This window comes from Malus sylvestris, chromosome 9, assembly GCF_916048215.2.
Source record: "Malus sylvestris chromosome 9, drMalSylv7.2, whole genome shotgun sequence".
NCBI lineage: Eukaryota > Viridiplantae > Streptophyta > Magnoliopsida > Rosales > Rosaceae > Malus > Malus sylvestris.
The window spans coordinates 16,047,291-16,063,613 of record NC_062268.1 but is presented as its reverse complement, the minus strand read 5'-3'; the positions used below and the strand labels follow the sequence as shown (position 1 = coordinate 16,063,613).

Genomic DNA, 16,323 nt, shown 5'->3' with positions numbered 1-16,323 from the left:
ACCGTCACACAAGCTAGTACACTACGTGTTCCTATATAAATAGTAGGTTATGTGTATTAAAAGGTTAATAACTTAAAAATTAAAAAATTTCATCACTTGCATAAAAACATATGATGTACTATTTATATTCTCATCACAACTAAAAATTCCTCCTTAACTAGGATTTGTTTTATTTTATTTGTCTATTTGTTTTTAGGGAAAAACCCCGAAGAAATATAAATGATAATGGGGTTTTTGTTGCGTAGTTCAATTGGTAAATGCTTGGTTGAAAACGTTTTTAATGAAAATAATTTTGAAATTAATATTTAGTAAAAATTCAAGTATATCTTGAAATAATATTTCTGTAAGAAGCATATATTTAATTATTGTTTTTCATAAACATTTAAAATGATTTTAGAATCCAAAATCATTTTCACCAAAACTAATTTTAATTATTTTAAAAGAACTTTCCAAACGAAACGATTTAGGTTTAAATGTCATTCGGATCCAAGACACCCTTGCAAATCGCCACAAAGTTACGAACATGACCCTTGGCTTAGCGTTTTACCCTCATTAACGGTCACCTGACCTGACGAGCCCCTCTCTCCTCTCTCTATCTCTCTGTCTCTCTGTGAGTGTACCCACCAGACCCCATTTACCATTTTCCATGTCGAGGTTCTCTGAGAACGAGATCTTCAGCTTACTGGGCTGGCTGTGACCGTGATTGCTAAGCGGGGACTAGCTTCGCCACACCTGGCGGAGACGCTCTGATCTGAAATCTCGTTCAATTTTCGTTCGGGAATCGGTGATGCTGAAGTGTATAGCCTGCTCCAAGCAGCTCAACAATGGATCTCTCCACCACCAAGACGACGACGACGACGCTGTCGCCGGGACTCCCAGGGCCAAGCAAGCCATCAAGGCCCTCACTGCCCAGGTAACCAATCGTAAGATTCGTAACTGATACGTTTTTTGAGAGATTCTGTTTGGTACCCGAGAAAATGTAGAGAGAAAAAACAGGAGTTCGGTGTATGCTAATTGGCCTTTTGGGTGGAATGAGGGAATGGTACTTGTGAAAATGACAGACACAGAACCTGTTTTCTCTGATTCTCCCTTCATTTTCTCGGGAACCAAACAGGGGGTAATGTTTTGTTCTCTGTTCTCAGTCTTGTTAGATGGAACAGTGGAGGTGTGAAAGATTTAATTCAGCTGAAACTTCACAGTTTTGGGAACAAATCAATGGAATAAGGAAAACCCAGATTTGTTTTCCTGCGTTTTCAATGGAACAGTTGTGTTTTTGCAGATCAAGGATATGGCATTGAAGGCCTCAGGAGCCTACAAAAGCTGCAAGCCCTGTTCACGGTCCTGCACTGACAACCGTCACCAAAACTATGCCGACTCCGATGCCAACTCGGAGTCGGCAGGTTTCCATGGCTCGTACAGGCGGACGGGGAGATCCAATTCGACCCCGAGGCTATGGGGGAAGGAGATGGACAGTAGACTAAAGGCACTATCGAGTGGGGAAAGGACGCCGGCGTCAGTGAGTGGAAGGACGGAGTCCGTTGTGTTAGTGGAGGAAGATGAGCCTAAAGAATGGGTGGCACAAGTGGAACCTGGTGTGATCATCACTTTCGTTTCGTTGCCCCAAGGAGGAAATGATCTCAAACGTATTCGATTCAGGTACTTTCGCTTGTTCGGAGAATCTGAATTTCTGTGGTGTGTGATCACATGCTAGAGCTTTTGAACAACTGTATGTCTTTGTCACTTTGTGTGTTGATATTTTTCTGTGTGTTCTTGATCTGGAAGCATACAGCCTCTGATTCCTTTGAGTTTGATTAGTTGTTTTTAGCGTCGGACTGTTGAGTGGGGTTGAAGTATTGTGACATTGTCCTTTGTGTTTGGACTTTAACAATAGAGTTTGATTGAGAGGGTGTAGCAGTTAAATAGCATGTTAACTGTTATTTTCTCACAATCAGTTGTGTGGTAGGTGGTCCTATGCAAAGAACTAGCTATTAGTCTTTGAAGGCTCGAGGTGTCAAAGAGTCGAAGATTATTTCATTCTTAGGATCATAACATTCTACCATGCTCCCGAAACTTGACGTCCTTGTCGGTCCACCCTATTGACACTGACCTAGTGATAGCCTTCTTCTTTTGGGTAACTTCACTTGTCTACTAGTACCCAGTGACTTCGCTCACCTAGTATTAGTCCATTCTCTAGATTTTCTGTTACTGACTTGAGTGTTGGATGTGGTGCCAAAGGAAACGAAGACTTGATTATTTAGCCATTGAAACTATGACACACTCTAAATGGGTTTTAAATATCTCATCTTTATCCAGAAATATAACTCGAAAATAATATAGAAAAACAATAAAATATCCCCTCTTATGGAATTTGATTGAAGTTGATTTTTGAAACCATGATCTTAGGATATTGTCAGTACCATTGCTATAGGGGATAAACTTACATGTTGACAATGTGCTATTATATTAACTGGTTGTGAGGCCATATAGATCACCCATATAAAAAAGAGAGTTATAAATCAACAAAAGAGAAGTCCCAGTCTTGAGTTAACGTCATTTATTTGTCTGGTGAGAAAGCATTAAAAGTATTGTTGCACAGTCATAATTAGCAGGACTTGGTGCTTCGCAGAGTTCTGTTTTCTTGAATGAATTCTTGTTCATCCTGTGATCTCTTCACTGAAACACTAACCTATTGCCGGGTTTAGCGCTACCTTTGTTGCCATTATTTTTATCATGCATACAGAAAATAGAGAATAATATACCATAAGTATGTTACTTGTTGATCTTCTTGTCAATCATGTTATGATAGCATGATGCAGATACTAAATCTACTAATCACTGTGTTGTAAACTTGATCAGCCGTGAGCTATTTAACAAATGGCAAGCTCAAAGGTGGTGGGCAGAGAATTATGACAAGGTCATGGAATTATACAATGTCCAAAGGTTCAATCATCAAGCAGTTCCACTTCCAACCCCGCCTAGATCTGAAGACGAGGTGAGCTTACCCCAAATGCATTGTGCAAATACTTTCTTGTTGTCGACCTGAGGTAGGTAAGGGTCAAATAAATTTCCTTTAGGAGTTATTCATTATTGCTACTAAAACAGTCACCTACAGAACTCCATCTGTCATTATCTGGGTATGAGATTGAGACTTTCCGTTACCTGCCAAAGTCATAATATGCACAAATTTACAAATTCATTTATTCTCTGTTGAATTTCAGATCTTCTGAATTTTATTTAGGATATGTTGGCAACCTCCCCGTGTTGCTTCTCTCTAAGTTTACTTGTATTTACTAATGATTTTGCTATCTTAAACCTCAACTGTGGTTATCTATTGAATGATTGGATGGATTGGTTTCTACAAATTGTATAAAGGGCGCAGCTAGAATCACCTCCTAATGTCGATGGTATACATTTCCAATGTTAAGAAATACCTTTTTCTTCCTCTCCCCCAATTGCAGAGCTCAAAGGTCGAATCTGCTAGGGACAGTCCTATGACACCCCCATTGAGCAAAGAGCACCTACCCCGCAACTTCCACCGGCCAATGGGTATGGGGTACTCTTCGTCAGATTCACTTGACCAACATCATATGCAATCACGTCAGTACTGTGAAACCAGTGGTCTAGCTTCAACACCTAAACTTTCCAGCATCAGTGGGGTGAAAACTGAGACATCATCAATAGATGGTTCTGTAAGGACTAGTTCAGAGGCAGATCGCTCAGGAGAGTTTTCAATTAGCAATGCCAGTGATATGGAGACTGAATGGGTTGAACAGGATGAACCGGGAGTGTACATCACTATCAGAGCATTGCCAGGTGGCGCTAGGGAGCTTAGACGTGTCCGATTCAGGTAAGTTGGTTTCTATATCATGGATAGTTAAATAACTTAAATTCATTATTGCTAAGTTTTACTTTGCACTGCCTTTAGTGATTGTTTTGTTCTCCATTGTTGTCTGAAATAGTGAGACAGTGACCATGACAGTACCCTGTGTAGTTTTATTTCTTACGTTCTCTAGTTTATTCAGCACTATCCTCCTTCCTCCTACCAACAAAATTTAAAGGAAACAAAAGTGTAATACTGGATTAGTTGAGTTCTCAAACAATATTACAGTAACATATATGATCAAATTGGCTTGAATATGAATTCATTTCCGGCATCCTTCTCTTATGCAGCCGAGAAAAGTTTGGCGAAATGCATGCAAGATTGTGGTGGGAAGAGAACAGGGCCAGGATCCAAGAGCAGTACTTATGACTTAGAAGTTAGCACATCTTCGAGGTGGTGGCTCTTATATTAAACAGCTGTATGTTCATAGGCGCAATCTCGTCAACAAAGCTTTCGTTTATCAACTACGACCCAAGTTACTTGACTTCAGTTAAATATATCTATGTGAACTGTGGAATTTCTTTTATCTTTTACGGATGGATAATGTTATTGGTTATTCGTGGGAATTCGGTGAAAGGGTGCAAAAAATGGGGATGTGAAAAATGTTTACGGGAATGAAATTTGATCTATAAAGGCATATACTTTTCATCAGACTCTTACTGTAAACTGGTATCAGTTTCTTCATCTGAAAGGCAATGTTGTTTTGTTAAAGTTTCGTGTTGTTTTATCGTTTTTTTTTGCCTCAGGTTTAGAATGATTTCAACTGGGCCTAAGGCCCTAAAGTGAATTGGGCAAAGATCACTGTAGGCAGTACCTGGATTTAGCGTTAGGCCCAAAATAATGTATTTTTGGTGTAGTTGGCCTTTTGAGGGGTTTAATTGGAAAAAGACCAGTTCGAAATAGTATTTCTTACGAGCAGACATTGATGGCAAATAGGAGTGTGCCACGTGTAATTCGAATATATTGCTAGGCAATGGACAAATTTAAAACATGGAGACCATACCTAAAACGTATAAACCAAAATTTAGGGTAAATTACATTTTACCCCCTCAGGTTTAAAGTTGATTTCAATTCCTTATAATATCTTTAAAATATTTCAATTTCATACATTTACTTATCATTTTATTTCAATTTCATATATCTGTTAAAAAATATGTTAAATAAACCGTTAAGTGATGACGTGACTGCCACATTTATGCCATGTGGCTAAACACTTAATAAAAAATTTAAAAAATTTAAATAATTAATTAAAGAAAATAAAAAAAAAGCAAGCTAAAACCCAATTCATCTTCCCCACCTCTTTTCCCTACTCGAGCACACCCCCAACCCAAATCAGACACACCTCTTCTCCTTACCCGAGCCCACACTCTAGAGGCACGTAATGAGGGCTTCGCCTTGGCCACCGATGGAATCGACATCGAATTTCTCATTCGTCACGTGGTTGATGCTGTCCTTGAACTAGTTATAATGATCGGAGACGAAGGTGAGGTTGGGTTGGAAGTTGGATCGGGTCATGGCGTCGAATGCATATTTCGGCATGAGAGATGCGAATTCGGACAGGGTGACGGAGGTGGAGAAGGACTACCAGTCGACCCAGGAGGAGGTGTAAGAGGCGTTAGGGTTGTTGAGGATGGAGGCGAGGCTCTGGTTGGTGTTAGGGTTAAATATGGAATTGGATTGGCTGTTCAGCTTTATGGGTCGGGCGTCCATGATTACCATCTCTTTGTTGGAGGCATTGCTGCTCCTCTTGTAATTGTGGTTTTGGTTCATGAACGAGTCGGGTGAGTCGACTCGGGGCGAGTGGGATAAACCCTACAACGGAGGAGGGGAATGCATGTGGTGGTGATGGTGGATTTGGGATTTGGTGTTTTTGCAGGTGATCATATCATATGCTCTCTCTCGTATGGGATATGGGAAAGGAGGTAGGAGAAAGTGGAGGAGAAAATAGTAATTTAATTGACAAAATCGCATGGGACGAGGTGGTGTTCGTATGATGGTTCGAAAATTATGACAGGTGGGGATGGGGGGATTTTTGGAGCTAAGGATTAGAGAGAGAGAGAGGGAGTGTGTCTGATTTAGGGGTGGGCTTGGGTTGGGGGTATTCTCGGGTGAGGAAGACGAATTGGGTTATGGCTTTTTTAAAAAAAAAATTAATTATTTTAATATTTTAAAATTTTTATTAAGTGTTTAGTTACGTGACACAAATGTAGCAGCCACATCAGTACAAATGGGGACCCCCTATTTTCCACGTCATCACTTAACGGTTTACTTAATAGATTTTCTAACGGATGTATGAAATTGAAATAAAATGATAAGTAAATGTATGAAATTGAAATGTTTTAAAGATATTGTAAGGAATTGAAATCGACTCCAAACTTAAATGGGTAAAATGTAATTTACCCCAAAATTTATAACTTGGTCACCCAGCAATAATAGTGAATAAGGGATCTCCAATAACTATTTCGTTTTTAATTTTTAATTTTTGTTTTTACTTTTTGAAAACTGAAAAAATAAAGAGAGTGGAAAGTGAAAAGTGAAAACAATTTTCTTGAGATTCGTTTGACAACCATTTTTGTTTTCAAATTTTGAAGGAATATTATTTTGCTTATTTTTTATTAGATTCCACATCGTTGAGGGAAGTGAATCCTCTATGTCTTATATGTACATGCTCATCTTATTTAGCATGAAACTTTTTGGGAACTCATTGGCTTCGGGTTCCATCGGAACTTCAAAGTTAAGCGAGTTCGCGCGAGAGCAATCCTAGGATAGGTGACTTACTGAGAAGTTCTGCTCACGTAAGTTCCAAAAAACAAAACCGTAAGAGCGTGGTTGAGGCCCAAAGTGGACAATATCATGCTACGGTGGAGTCGGGTTCGGGATGTGATGTAGCCGGGGTCGGGATGTGACAGTTTTAGTTTTCAAAAAATAAAATAAAATAAAATTGAAAACTACTTTCTTAAATTCTCAAAATATAACCATTGAGTTTTCGATTTTTGTTTGAAAATTGAAAACAAAATGATATTAAATGCCTCTATTTTTTTAATTAGTATTGAATCTTTATTTTGTTAAACATAAAATAAAAAAAAAATTACGAAACAAAATAGTTATTAAACTGGAAAAAGGGTTTCAAATGGGTTGACACTGAGGCACTGGTGAGCTTTAGAAAGAAAACTAGGGTTTAAATCCCAAATCACCTCTACATACAGCGGCAGACCCGCATTTTAACACAAACACCAAGGGCAGATAATTCCCCCAATTCTCAGAATTTCAGGATTTTGCCCCCGACAAGTCTTTGAGTAGTAAAACGTTTTCAAAACCCTCTCTCACATTTCTGTACTTGACCGTATATCTATCGTACAGTATTTGGGTTTTCCGTTTTCTTTTGATTTTGATTTTTTTTTTAAATTTTGAATTCGGGACGGAGATAGAGTGAGAGATGGTCGCCGGGTCGCGAATCGAAGGTGGGACTCAGATAATCTCAGCAGGAGTGAGAAAAACGATTCAATCGATCAAAGAAATAGTGGGTAATTACTCGGATATTGATATCTATTGGGCTCTCAAAGAAACCGACATGGATCCTAATGAAACGGCCCAGAAATTGCTCAACCAAGGTCTCTGCTTTTGACTCTGTTTTGCCTAGATCTGTGGTACTATTGCTCTGTGTAGTGATTTTTTATTTTGCTCTTCTGTTTTGGGTAATGAACTTCTGTTTTTCGATTGGGGTTACTTTCCTGCTTGATGAGTCCATTGTTCGGTGTTCTAAGCGTTATTTCGTGTTTGGTTATTTTAGTTATTGATTTTAGGGTTGTTTTGTGGAATGTGGCACCTGCGCTTTTTGTTATTGAGGTTTTGCCATTGTAAAAATTCCGCCTTTACTTCATTTTTATGACCTAATTGATTGAACTTGTTTTCGGGTGTCAGTGGTAAACCAAGTCCGATTGTATTAAGGTAGTATTTACGGTTGCCTTGGCGATTATTACCTCATTCTACTAGTACCTCTAACTAGTTAAACTTTTGGGAGTGGCTAGATTGAGAGTTTTGATTTTTGGTGACCTCTTTTTTGTGTATCTCCTTCTATTTGAAGTTTCTTTTTGAGCTGTATTTTCACATATGTACTTATTACATGCTTCCATTGAACTTTTGAAGCTGTATTAGAGGAATCGTACTTGCTTCATTTTCTTGACACATATCAACACAATTTCTCATTGTTGATTGCGTAATACGATTATCTTGCATTTTTTATATACTAGATCAGTTTCTTACTGTGAATATTTTCGTTTGGTTTTACCCAGACCCATTTCATGTTGTGAAGAGAAAAAGAGACAAAAGGAAGGAGGTATCCTCTAATGTAAGTTTTGGTTGGCTTTGAGTTACTGTTCATCTTTCCTGTGGTTTCATTTTCCCACCTTTAGCTTTATATATTTTAGCATGGTACACGGAAGACTACATGAACAGTAGTTGATATGCAGAATTTACGTTCTGCATGAAGATCCTAACTCTTTTCAGAACTGGTGTAATGATGCATGGTTAAATACTGTTGAGTTGTGTCTTCCCGTACTATACAATTCATCACTCAATACTTAATAGTGACAGGCACACGTTAGTGTACCGCTAATCTACTGGCTCGTTTGACTAATCAAATTCATGATCTTTTTGGCAAAGTGATCCCCAGAAAAGCAGTAATTAACATTATGCTGTTACCAAGGTTTTTATGTTTTTGCCAAATGAAAGCCTCCCAAGAAAAAGAATACTGCTATCATTTAGTCTAGTGAGATATAAAAGGTCTCTGGCAATCAATTAATGCACTGCGGAGTAATTCTATGTCATGTGTTTCATTTCATCAAGAATTGGTGGTTCTCCTAATTAAGCTTGTTAGTTGACTTATGTCAACCTTGAAGGCATTGTAACTGCTTTCAAATGACCACATTGTGAAACTGGTATTATTATTTTTTATTGGTTAGTTGTTTGGGAGATAGTCGTGGTTTTGCGGGACTCACTTAATTTTTATTTTTAATTACCATAACGTATTGTTTTTTTATGTTGATTCAAATAGTCCTAAAGGGAACCTATTGCAAAGCAAAAGTTTTACTGGTTTACTGTACTTGTGGCTTTAGAGTAATGGGCACAAGGTTCCTGTGGATGCAAGGAGACATTCTGAGAGTGCAGGCCAAGGACCCAAACCAAATACATCCTCTGATCGCCCCTCTTCTCAGAATACAACTTCTGATCATCCCTCTTCTCAGAATACGTCTGATCGTCCTTCATCTCACAATACATTTCCTGATCGTCCCTCATCTCGCAATACATTTTCTGATCATCCCTCATCTCGCAATACATTTTCTGATCGTAATGTTAGAAGAGGAGGTTATGCTCGTGGCGGTTCAACTGGTAATTCATTTATGTCCTGATTTATTACAAGCTTTTTAATTCTTCTATAGGCTTTTTTTTTTTTTTTTTTTTGGTTATTTACTGTAAACAAAGCCTCATGATTATTAATTATTGTCTTTTTTCAACTAGCTCTTTTTATTCACGTGCCTAGTTGAAATCATGAAAGAAATAGAGGTTTTTGAATTGGCTCTGATCAATACATTATTCCTTCTTAGTGTTAACTGGGCTGATTGCATTGAAAAAGATATATGTAGGCTTATACTTCATTGTTGATTGAGAAAAGTTGTCCTTGAGGGTAGTGGGAGTTTGTTGTATTGGTTGCTTGATTTGCTAATATGCTCTATTTGGATATTTGTCTTGTTAACCACCGCATCACTTTTATTGTATATTTAAGTATTTTTGAAAATGGATGCGTTATAGACGAGTGGTCTATGCTTTGAAACAGTGTGATTTAACTAATGTGACATAAATGGCCCTTTTCATGGAAATCGGTATCTAGATTTAGGAACCTCGGGGAATATTTCGCTCGGGTTTATGCTTCTTTGTTACCAAAGTTTAAGGGATGGGGGAAATGCTCCTTCTTACCACCTACTTGTACCACAATACTAATACCACCTTATGTGGCAGTTGAGGTGGTCATCCACATCAATTAAAATGTTTTAAATTTGTAATCAATTTATACGATTAAAAGTACAAAAAAAAAAACACAATAATTGTGAAAACTTCTCCCACTGCTTCTACCTCTCTCCTCCAAACAACGCATCTCATAACATTGAAGGGAAATAAGTTTCATGTGCCTTTTGATAGCTTCAAGTCATATTCGACAATACGATTGAAAATAGACTAGTAAAAGAGGTACTGTGCCTTCCTGAGAGCAGTGGTGAGTGGTCAGAAAACTTAGTAGCTTTGAAACTAATGAATGATATCCTCGGCCGGTGAATGTAAATACATTATGACAATCTCAGGCTAACATATTCAAAGATATCACCAGGAAAAGAAGGTAAACTAACAAAATGTGGAGAACTATTGTGCTTTCTCCAATTCAACGGTAGCTATAATGAGGAACCTGAACTGTTGATTCTGCTAAGAGCTCCATAAAGTCCAACTTTGTAATCCTTGCTGCATCTCAAGGAGTTGTTGCAAGAAAAAGTGCTTTGCCTTTCAGCGACAAGCATTTGAAATGCTACTTTGGGCACTTGTGTGATGGTGCAAATTGGATCTTTAGGCCTAGAGAGGTTGAAAGGCAATTAAACTGATTTTGGTTTCTAGTCAATGACAATGGCAAGTCTGCTTTTTGTCAACCTGGCTGCTGTTTTGTTAATATACTTGTCATATAAAAGATTCTGAAAATAGCTTCTAATAGAACCCATTGAACTAGCGTTTTGGTAATATAATATAAAAGCTACTGAAAATAAAGCCGTGGTTGAGAGTATAACCTTTTGCACTTGTGTTTCCAAAGAAGTTTTGCCGCGGTGTTTCCATGTTTCCGGATACTTTACCCTCTGTAATATTCCTTTGAATTACTAGCTAATGATAGACTCTTCCTAGGTACAAGAATCAGCAGAGAATTCCGTGTTGTGAGAGACAACCGAATTAACGGTAATGTCAATAAAGAAGCGAAGCCTGCTTCACCAAAATGTACAACTTCCACCAATGAGCAAGCGTCAAATAATTCTGGAAAGGGGTATGTTTTCTATCATTATTATCGTGTGTGTCTTTATGTGTGTAGCTACATATTATTCTTGGCTATATGTCAATGCCTTGCCATAGAATATCACAATTTATTGTTGTATAAACCTAGAGGAGACTCAGCTTTGTTTGTAACATTTGAGGTTGCTGTTTCTGAAGACCTTTAGTTTCAGGGGTTCTTTGTATTTAGGACTTTTGGTATTTATACAAAGTTTCCTGCTTTTATTTGTCCATAGCGTTGAAAAATATGTATTTGTATTTGCTGTGTTATTACTGCGTTAACTTATGATGATTGTTTTAATGTGCTTTCAGCCCAACAGGAAGTTCAAATAGTCAAAAGCCATCTAGCAGACAAAATTCATCTCATGGATTGAATGCGCAAACTCAAATTAGAAGCAGTGGTGCTAATTCAACTGGTACTGTTAGAAAAGAGACATTAGTGGAGAACCGAGTTACTCTTCCAAATGTAGCTTCACGGGGGCAAGGAGGGAAGCCAAACAGTTCCCAACTGCACTCTCCAATGGTGATATCGAGCAACTCTGTTGTTGGGGTGTATTCATCTTCCACGGATCCTGTTCATGTGCCATCTCCTGATTCCAGACCAGCTGCTTCTGTTGGTGCTATTAAACGGGAGGTTGGTGTTAGGAGACAAGCTTCTGACAGCTCCAAGTCCTTTGCTCCAAGTAGCTCTGTGACTTCTGTCTCAAATTCACTTTTGGGAAAAGAGGATTCTACTGAGTCATTTCGACCTTTTACTGGAATCTCTAAAACTGATCAAGTGAGCCAAACTTCTGAATCTGTGATACCTAGCATGTCGGGCAGCAGACCGTTGTTAAGTAATCAGCACAATGTCAGGCCACACCAACAACCTGTGGGACATCAAAAAGGTAATACTTGCTTTAATTATGGACTTTAAATTCATTCCTCTTGACATGAATTCATCTACATACGAAAACTATAATAACAGAATTAAAGCATAAAATGTTTGTTCGTGTCAGAAAACCTCACCGTTAACCTATATTTGGTTTAAATTTTATTTGGTGGCGTTAATATTAACTTTTTCCTTTGCCAAAGCTGAAAACATCTGTAAGATGTCATAAAATCTCAACAGTAGCTTGTTGATCTGTTTATTTTTTTTGGTTTAACATTTAGATATTTTTCTTTATCAGAATGATTCAGAAATTAGATGGAATTGGAATGCTGCTGTTAGTTGGTTTTGTGGAGTTTTGTTGTTGTTGTTGGACTTCTTGTCCACCCTTGTATTTTTATTGTTCTGTGCAATAAAATTTCCTAAAAAAAAAAATTAAAAAAAAAAATCTATGTGCTTTTGTTTGAAAGGTTTGTCTTCACTTTTGAAGCCTTTGAGTCATGTCTTAATGGACGTGTTGCAAGAGTATTAATCATGTTTCCGGGTGCAGCTTCCCAGCCTAATAAGGAGTGGAAACCTAAGTCAAGCCAAAAGGCAAGTTCTAATAGTCCTGGAGTCATTGGAACACCAACAAAATCTGTTTCACCTGCTTCTGGTGATCCTCAGGTTTCAGAGTCAGAAGCGGCTAAATTGCAAGATAAGCTCGCTCTAGTAAATATATATGATAACTGTAACGTTGTCATAGCACATAGTATTAGGGTCCCAGACAGTGATCGTTTTCAGTTAACATTTGGAAGCTTGGGGACAGAGCCTGATTCAAGAGGCAACATAGTTAATGGATTTCAAGTGGGAGCTTCAGAGGAGTCAAACAGGGAAGCTGCAGCAAGGTAGGCGCTATCTAATTATAGCAAGTGATGAGTTAACTTTGCTGTGACCCGTCCAAGTAGTTTTTGAGAAATTTGTTTGCAGTTAACATCTGTTGGCATCCTATGCACGTTTGACTTATAAATGATTCTATTGTACAGTTTGTCAGTATCAGCTGCAGAGTCGTGCAGTGATGAGGCTTCTGCCATAAATCCGGTGGATTTATTAGATCACCAAGTAAGTTCTGGATCTGATTCCCCTGCATCAGGTGTAGTTGCTGAACATCAATTGCCTGAGAATAAAGAGACTTTGAGTCCTCAGAACTTGGGCAATTATGCAGATATTGGTTTGGTTCAAGACAACAGTTCATCCTATGCACCTTCCGACTCACAGCAGCAAGATCCACCAGAGTTACAAGGTTTTTCGGTGAGTACGCTGGTCAGACTAGTGTCACCTTTGTTGTATGTATAGGTATAAGATTAGGGTCAGCTTTGCAATTTCATTGTCCAACCAATGTTTCTGATAGTTGTTGGATGTGATTAATGGTGTTTTCTGGACCTTTATTTTTTGATATACTGGTAAAAGGCCTTCATTTGGAAGAAGCGTTTGCATGTTCTGACATATATTTACATATTCGTGAATGTTCATTCTGACATTTTCTGTTTGGAAGCAGGCATTTGATCCTCAGACTGGTTATGACATGCCGTATTTCAGACCACATATGGAGGAAAATCGTGGACAGGGTCTACCTCCTCCTCAAGAGGTAAAGTTTAAGTGCTTGCAGTATGATGATGTGTTCCAGTTACTGTATCCATATTTAGGCATGCCATAGGATGCATAGAACTGCTGCTTGGTAATGTTGTGTTATGCTTATGTCCCTTTGGAAGCACTAAACCTGCTTCTTGATACCTCTGTGAGCGTTTTGTGTGCACAATCTATCTACGTTTTGTAGGAACTCCACAATTTAAAAATGATGTTCCTGGCATTTTTAAGACCATACTGCACGGATAAATACTTTTTCTTCTCCATAACCAGCATCTTTAGAACTTTTATGCATCAATCAGGTCATCAGTTTTTGCTTTCATAAACTGCTTTTAAAAATATTCCGTGTTAGACATTGTGGGTGTAATGAGTGTTTGATGATGGACAGACACCATCTCCCTCCCTCCCTCTCTCTCTTAATTTTACATTATTTTCTACCTTAACCAAACCCCATTATAGTGAATTGGAATTAAACAGATGCTATTTTCTCTGGTTACAGGCCTTGAGCTCACATACTATCAACAGCATGGCTGCATCAACAGTTGCCATGGTACAACAGCAACCACCCCCAGTGGCGCAGATGTACCCACAAGTTCATGTTTCACATTATGCTAATCTTATGCCATATCGCCAATTTCTCTCACCAGTTTATGTTCCACCAATGGCTGTGCCTGGCTATTCCAACAACCCTGCGTATCCTCACCTGTCTAATGGCAGCAGCTACTTGCTGATGCCTGGAGGTGGTTCACACCTAAATGCAAACAGCCTCAAGTACGGAGTGCAGCAGTTTAAGCCTGCCCCTGCTGGAAGTCCCACAGGGTTTGGGAATTTTACGAATCCCAATGGGTATGCAATGAACGCCCCTGGTGTTGTTGGAGGGGCCACTGGGCTAGAAGATTCATCTCGAATCAAGTACAAAGATGGCAATCTATACATCCCAAATCCTCAGGTAAAGTTTACCATTTTATGTAGGTAGTTACAATGAATGCTAAAATTAGAATGCTGTCCAGTGGGCTATTCGCTGATAAAGAAAATGATTTTAATTGTTGAAAACGAATTGCTTTCCATGCAGTCTATATGGGAGAGCCGGACAGGCTTTGATGATATCTCGTTTTTACTGTCCACTGTTAATTACAATAAGACGTCGTGTTAATAATGTTTTAACGTTTGACATGGCAGGCCGAGACATCGGAGATTTGGATTCAGAACGCAAGGGAGCACCCGGGCATGCAATCCACTCCGTACTACAACATGCCTGCACAATCGCCTCACGGTGCTTACATGCCATCTCACGCTACTCATGCCTCCTTCAATGCAGCTGCGGCCCAATCTTCTCACATGCAGTTCCCAGGTTTGTACCATCCTCCTCAGCCTACCGCAATTCCCAACGCGCACCATATGGGACCTGCTATGGGCGGTAATGTCGGTGTTGGGGTGGCTGCAGCGTCTCCTGGGGCACAAGTTGGTGCGTATCAGCAACCCCAACTGAATCATATGAATTGGCAATCGAACTTCTGAATAAAAGAAAAGGGAAAAAGAAAAATGTGAATCTAACTCCGTGGTTGTAAGGGGTGAAGAAGTAGAGGGTATAGAGAAGGGTTTTTCTTTCTGTCAAATGAAATATAACCCATAATCCTTTCTTATTTAATTAATCAAAGGCTTCATGTGGTGTTCCGTTTTCAAATTTTCATGTGTCAACCCGAAGAGCACGCAACAATTACGTCAATGTGGCAGTATCTTAAGTCTATCTCGTGCCACCATCCATGTGTTTTGGTACGATATGCCCGTCACTTTTGCGTCTCGGTTGCACAAGTTCTTCTCGGAACTGGAAGGTGCTTCCTATCCTTAAAAGTGATTTACAATGTGGCTGGTGTTCTAGATTTGAGTTTGAAAAACCGATTCCAGAAGTACAAGCCAAAGTAAACCACCCATTGTAACTTTCTTTAAACAGTAAAATAAAACAAAATGAAAGGAGAGTGATGCCTTTTCTTTTTCTGAAAAATGATTTCTACACTCGTACAAACCAAAATAAATGAAGTTTTCCGACAAAAACCTGCTAGTTAACAATTGGATTGAACAAATCGGAAAAATAATCAATCAATGCTCAAAATTAAGAGGTGCAAAATGTGGGAATTATTGTGCACAAACCCTTTTATTTTCTATTTTTCTCTACAAGAAGAAAAAATTAGTGCAAGTGGTGGATCGCTGCCTCTTTGTTGGTAGTGTTATCTTTAAACTGCTACGTTCTGACTTCAAATCCTCCTTCCGCCTCTTTAGTAAAAATTAGTATAGAATATTGTTTGTATTAATTAATATATATTTTTTCTTAACGAGAGATAGAAGAGGGAGAGATGATGTGTGGGGTTTTATGAGAAGAAAGAAGAGGAAGGAGCGTGGCTTTATTTATGCTCTGTGTCATTCTTTACGTTAAAGATGTAATAACAAAATAAATGTTCTCATTCCATCGGGATTGCCAAACACACGCCCTTCCTCTTCCTTTTCCTTTTTGTTTATATATCTCTTCCTTCTGTTGCACATGAAACACAACAACTAGAACCCCACCTTCCAAATTTTCATAAGAGCTTTGAGTTTCCCATGATGCATCCATTGGCTATGGCCTGTGATTGTTACCTTACCTAACATTTGGAAATTTAGTTGTGTTGTCTATATTAAGCTTTTTATTTCGCTATCACTTGGTATTATGGTCTAACACAATTTCTTTATACTTACAAGTGAAGAGATCTTAGGTTTGAATCACGTGGATGACGAATTTGATACCAAATTATTCTCCCCTCAGCATTATGACTTAACTTGTTTATAATCTTATGATATTACCATACTCATGACCTTTGAATTCTAACAAGTAATGATA

The 16,323-nt window shown here is 38.5% G+C and overlaps 2 protein-coding genes across 6 annotated transcripts; both read left to right on the top strand.

The window, feature by feature from the left end:
• The first annotated feature begins 506 nt into the window (after positions 1-506).
• On the top strand, positions 507-4,591 carry LOC126634575 (protein Brevis radix-like 2). Its single transcript, XM_050305102.1, has 5 exons — positions 507-913; positions 1,280-1,656; positions 2,857-2,992; positions 3,459-3,847; positions 4,171-4,591. Exons 1-5 carry the CDS (start codon positions 788-790, stop codon positions 4,247-4,249), a joined length of 1,107 nt encoding a protein of 368 aa, XP_050161059.1. The 5' UTR covers positions 507-787; the 3' UTR covers positions 4,250-4,591.
• Positions 4,592-7,018: 2,427 nt separating this feature from the next.
• Positions 7,019-15,135, top strand: LOC126634573 (GBF-interacting protein 1-like). 5 transcript variants are annotated; one of them, XM_050305097.1, is made up of 10 exons: positions 7,019-7,491; positions 8,173-8,216; positions 8,995-9,268; positions 10,817-10,952; positions 11,270-11,844; positions 12,376-12,712; positions 12,851-13,115; positions 13,360-13,452; positions 13,951-14,400; positions 14,631-15,135. In XM_050305097.1, exons 1-10 carry the CDS (start codon positions 7,317-7,319, stop codon positions 14,967-14,969), a joined length of 2,688 nt encoding a protein of 895 aa, XP_050161054.1. In that variant the 5' UTR covers positions 7,019-7,316; the 3' UTR covers positions 14,970-15,135. The 5 variants fall into 5 exon arrangements, with proteins under 5 accessions (XP_050161054.1, XP_050161052.1, XP_050161057.1 ...); XM_050305095.1 differs by having other exon boundaries at positions 8,173-8,228; XM_050305100.1 differs by having other exon boundaries at positions 7,020-7,491; positions 13,363-13,452.
• Positions 15,136-16,323: the final 1,188 nt, after the last annotated feature.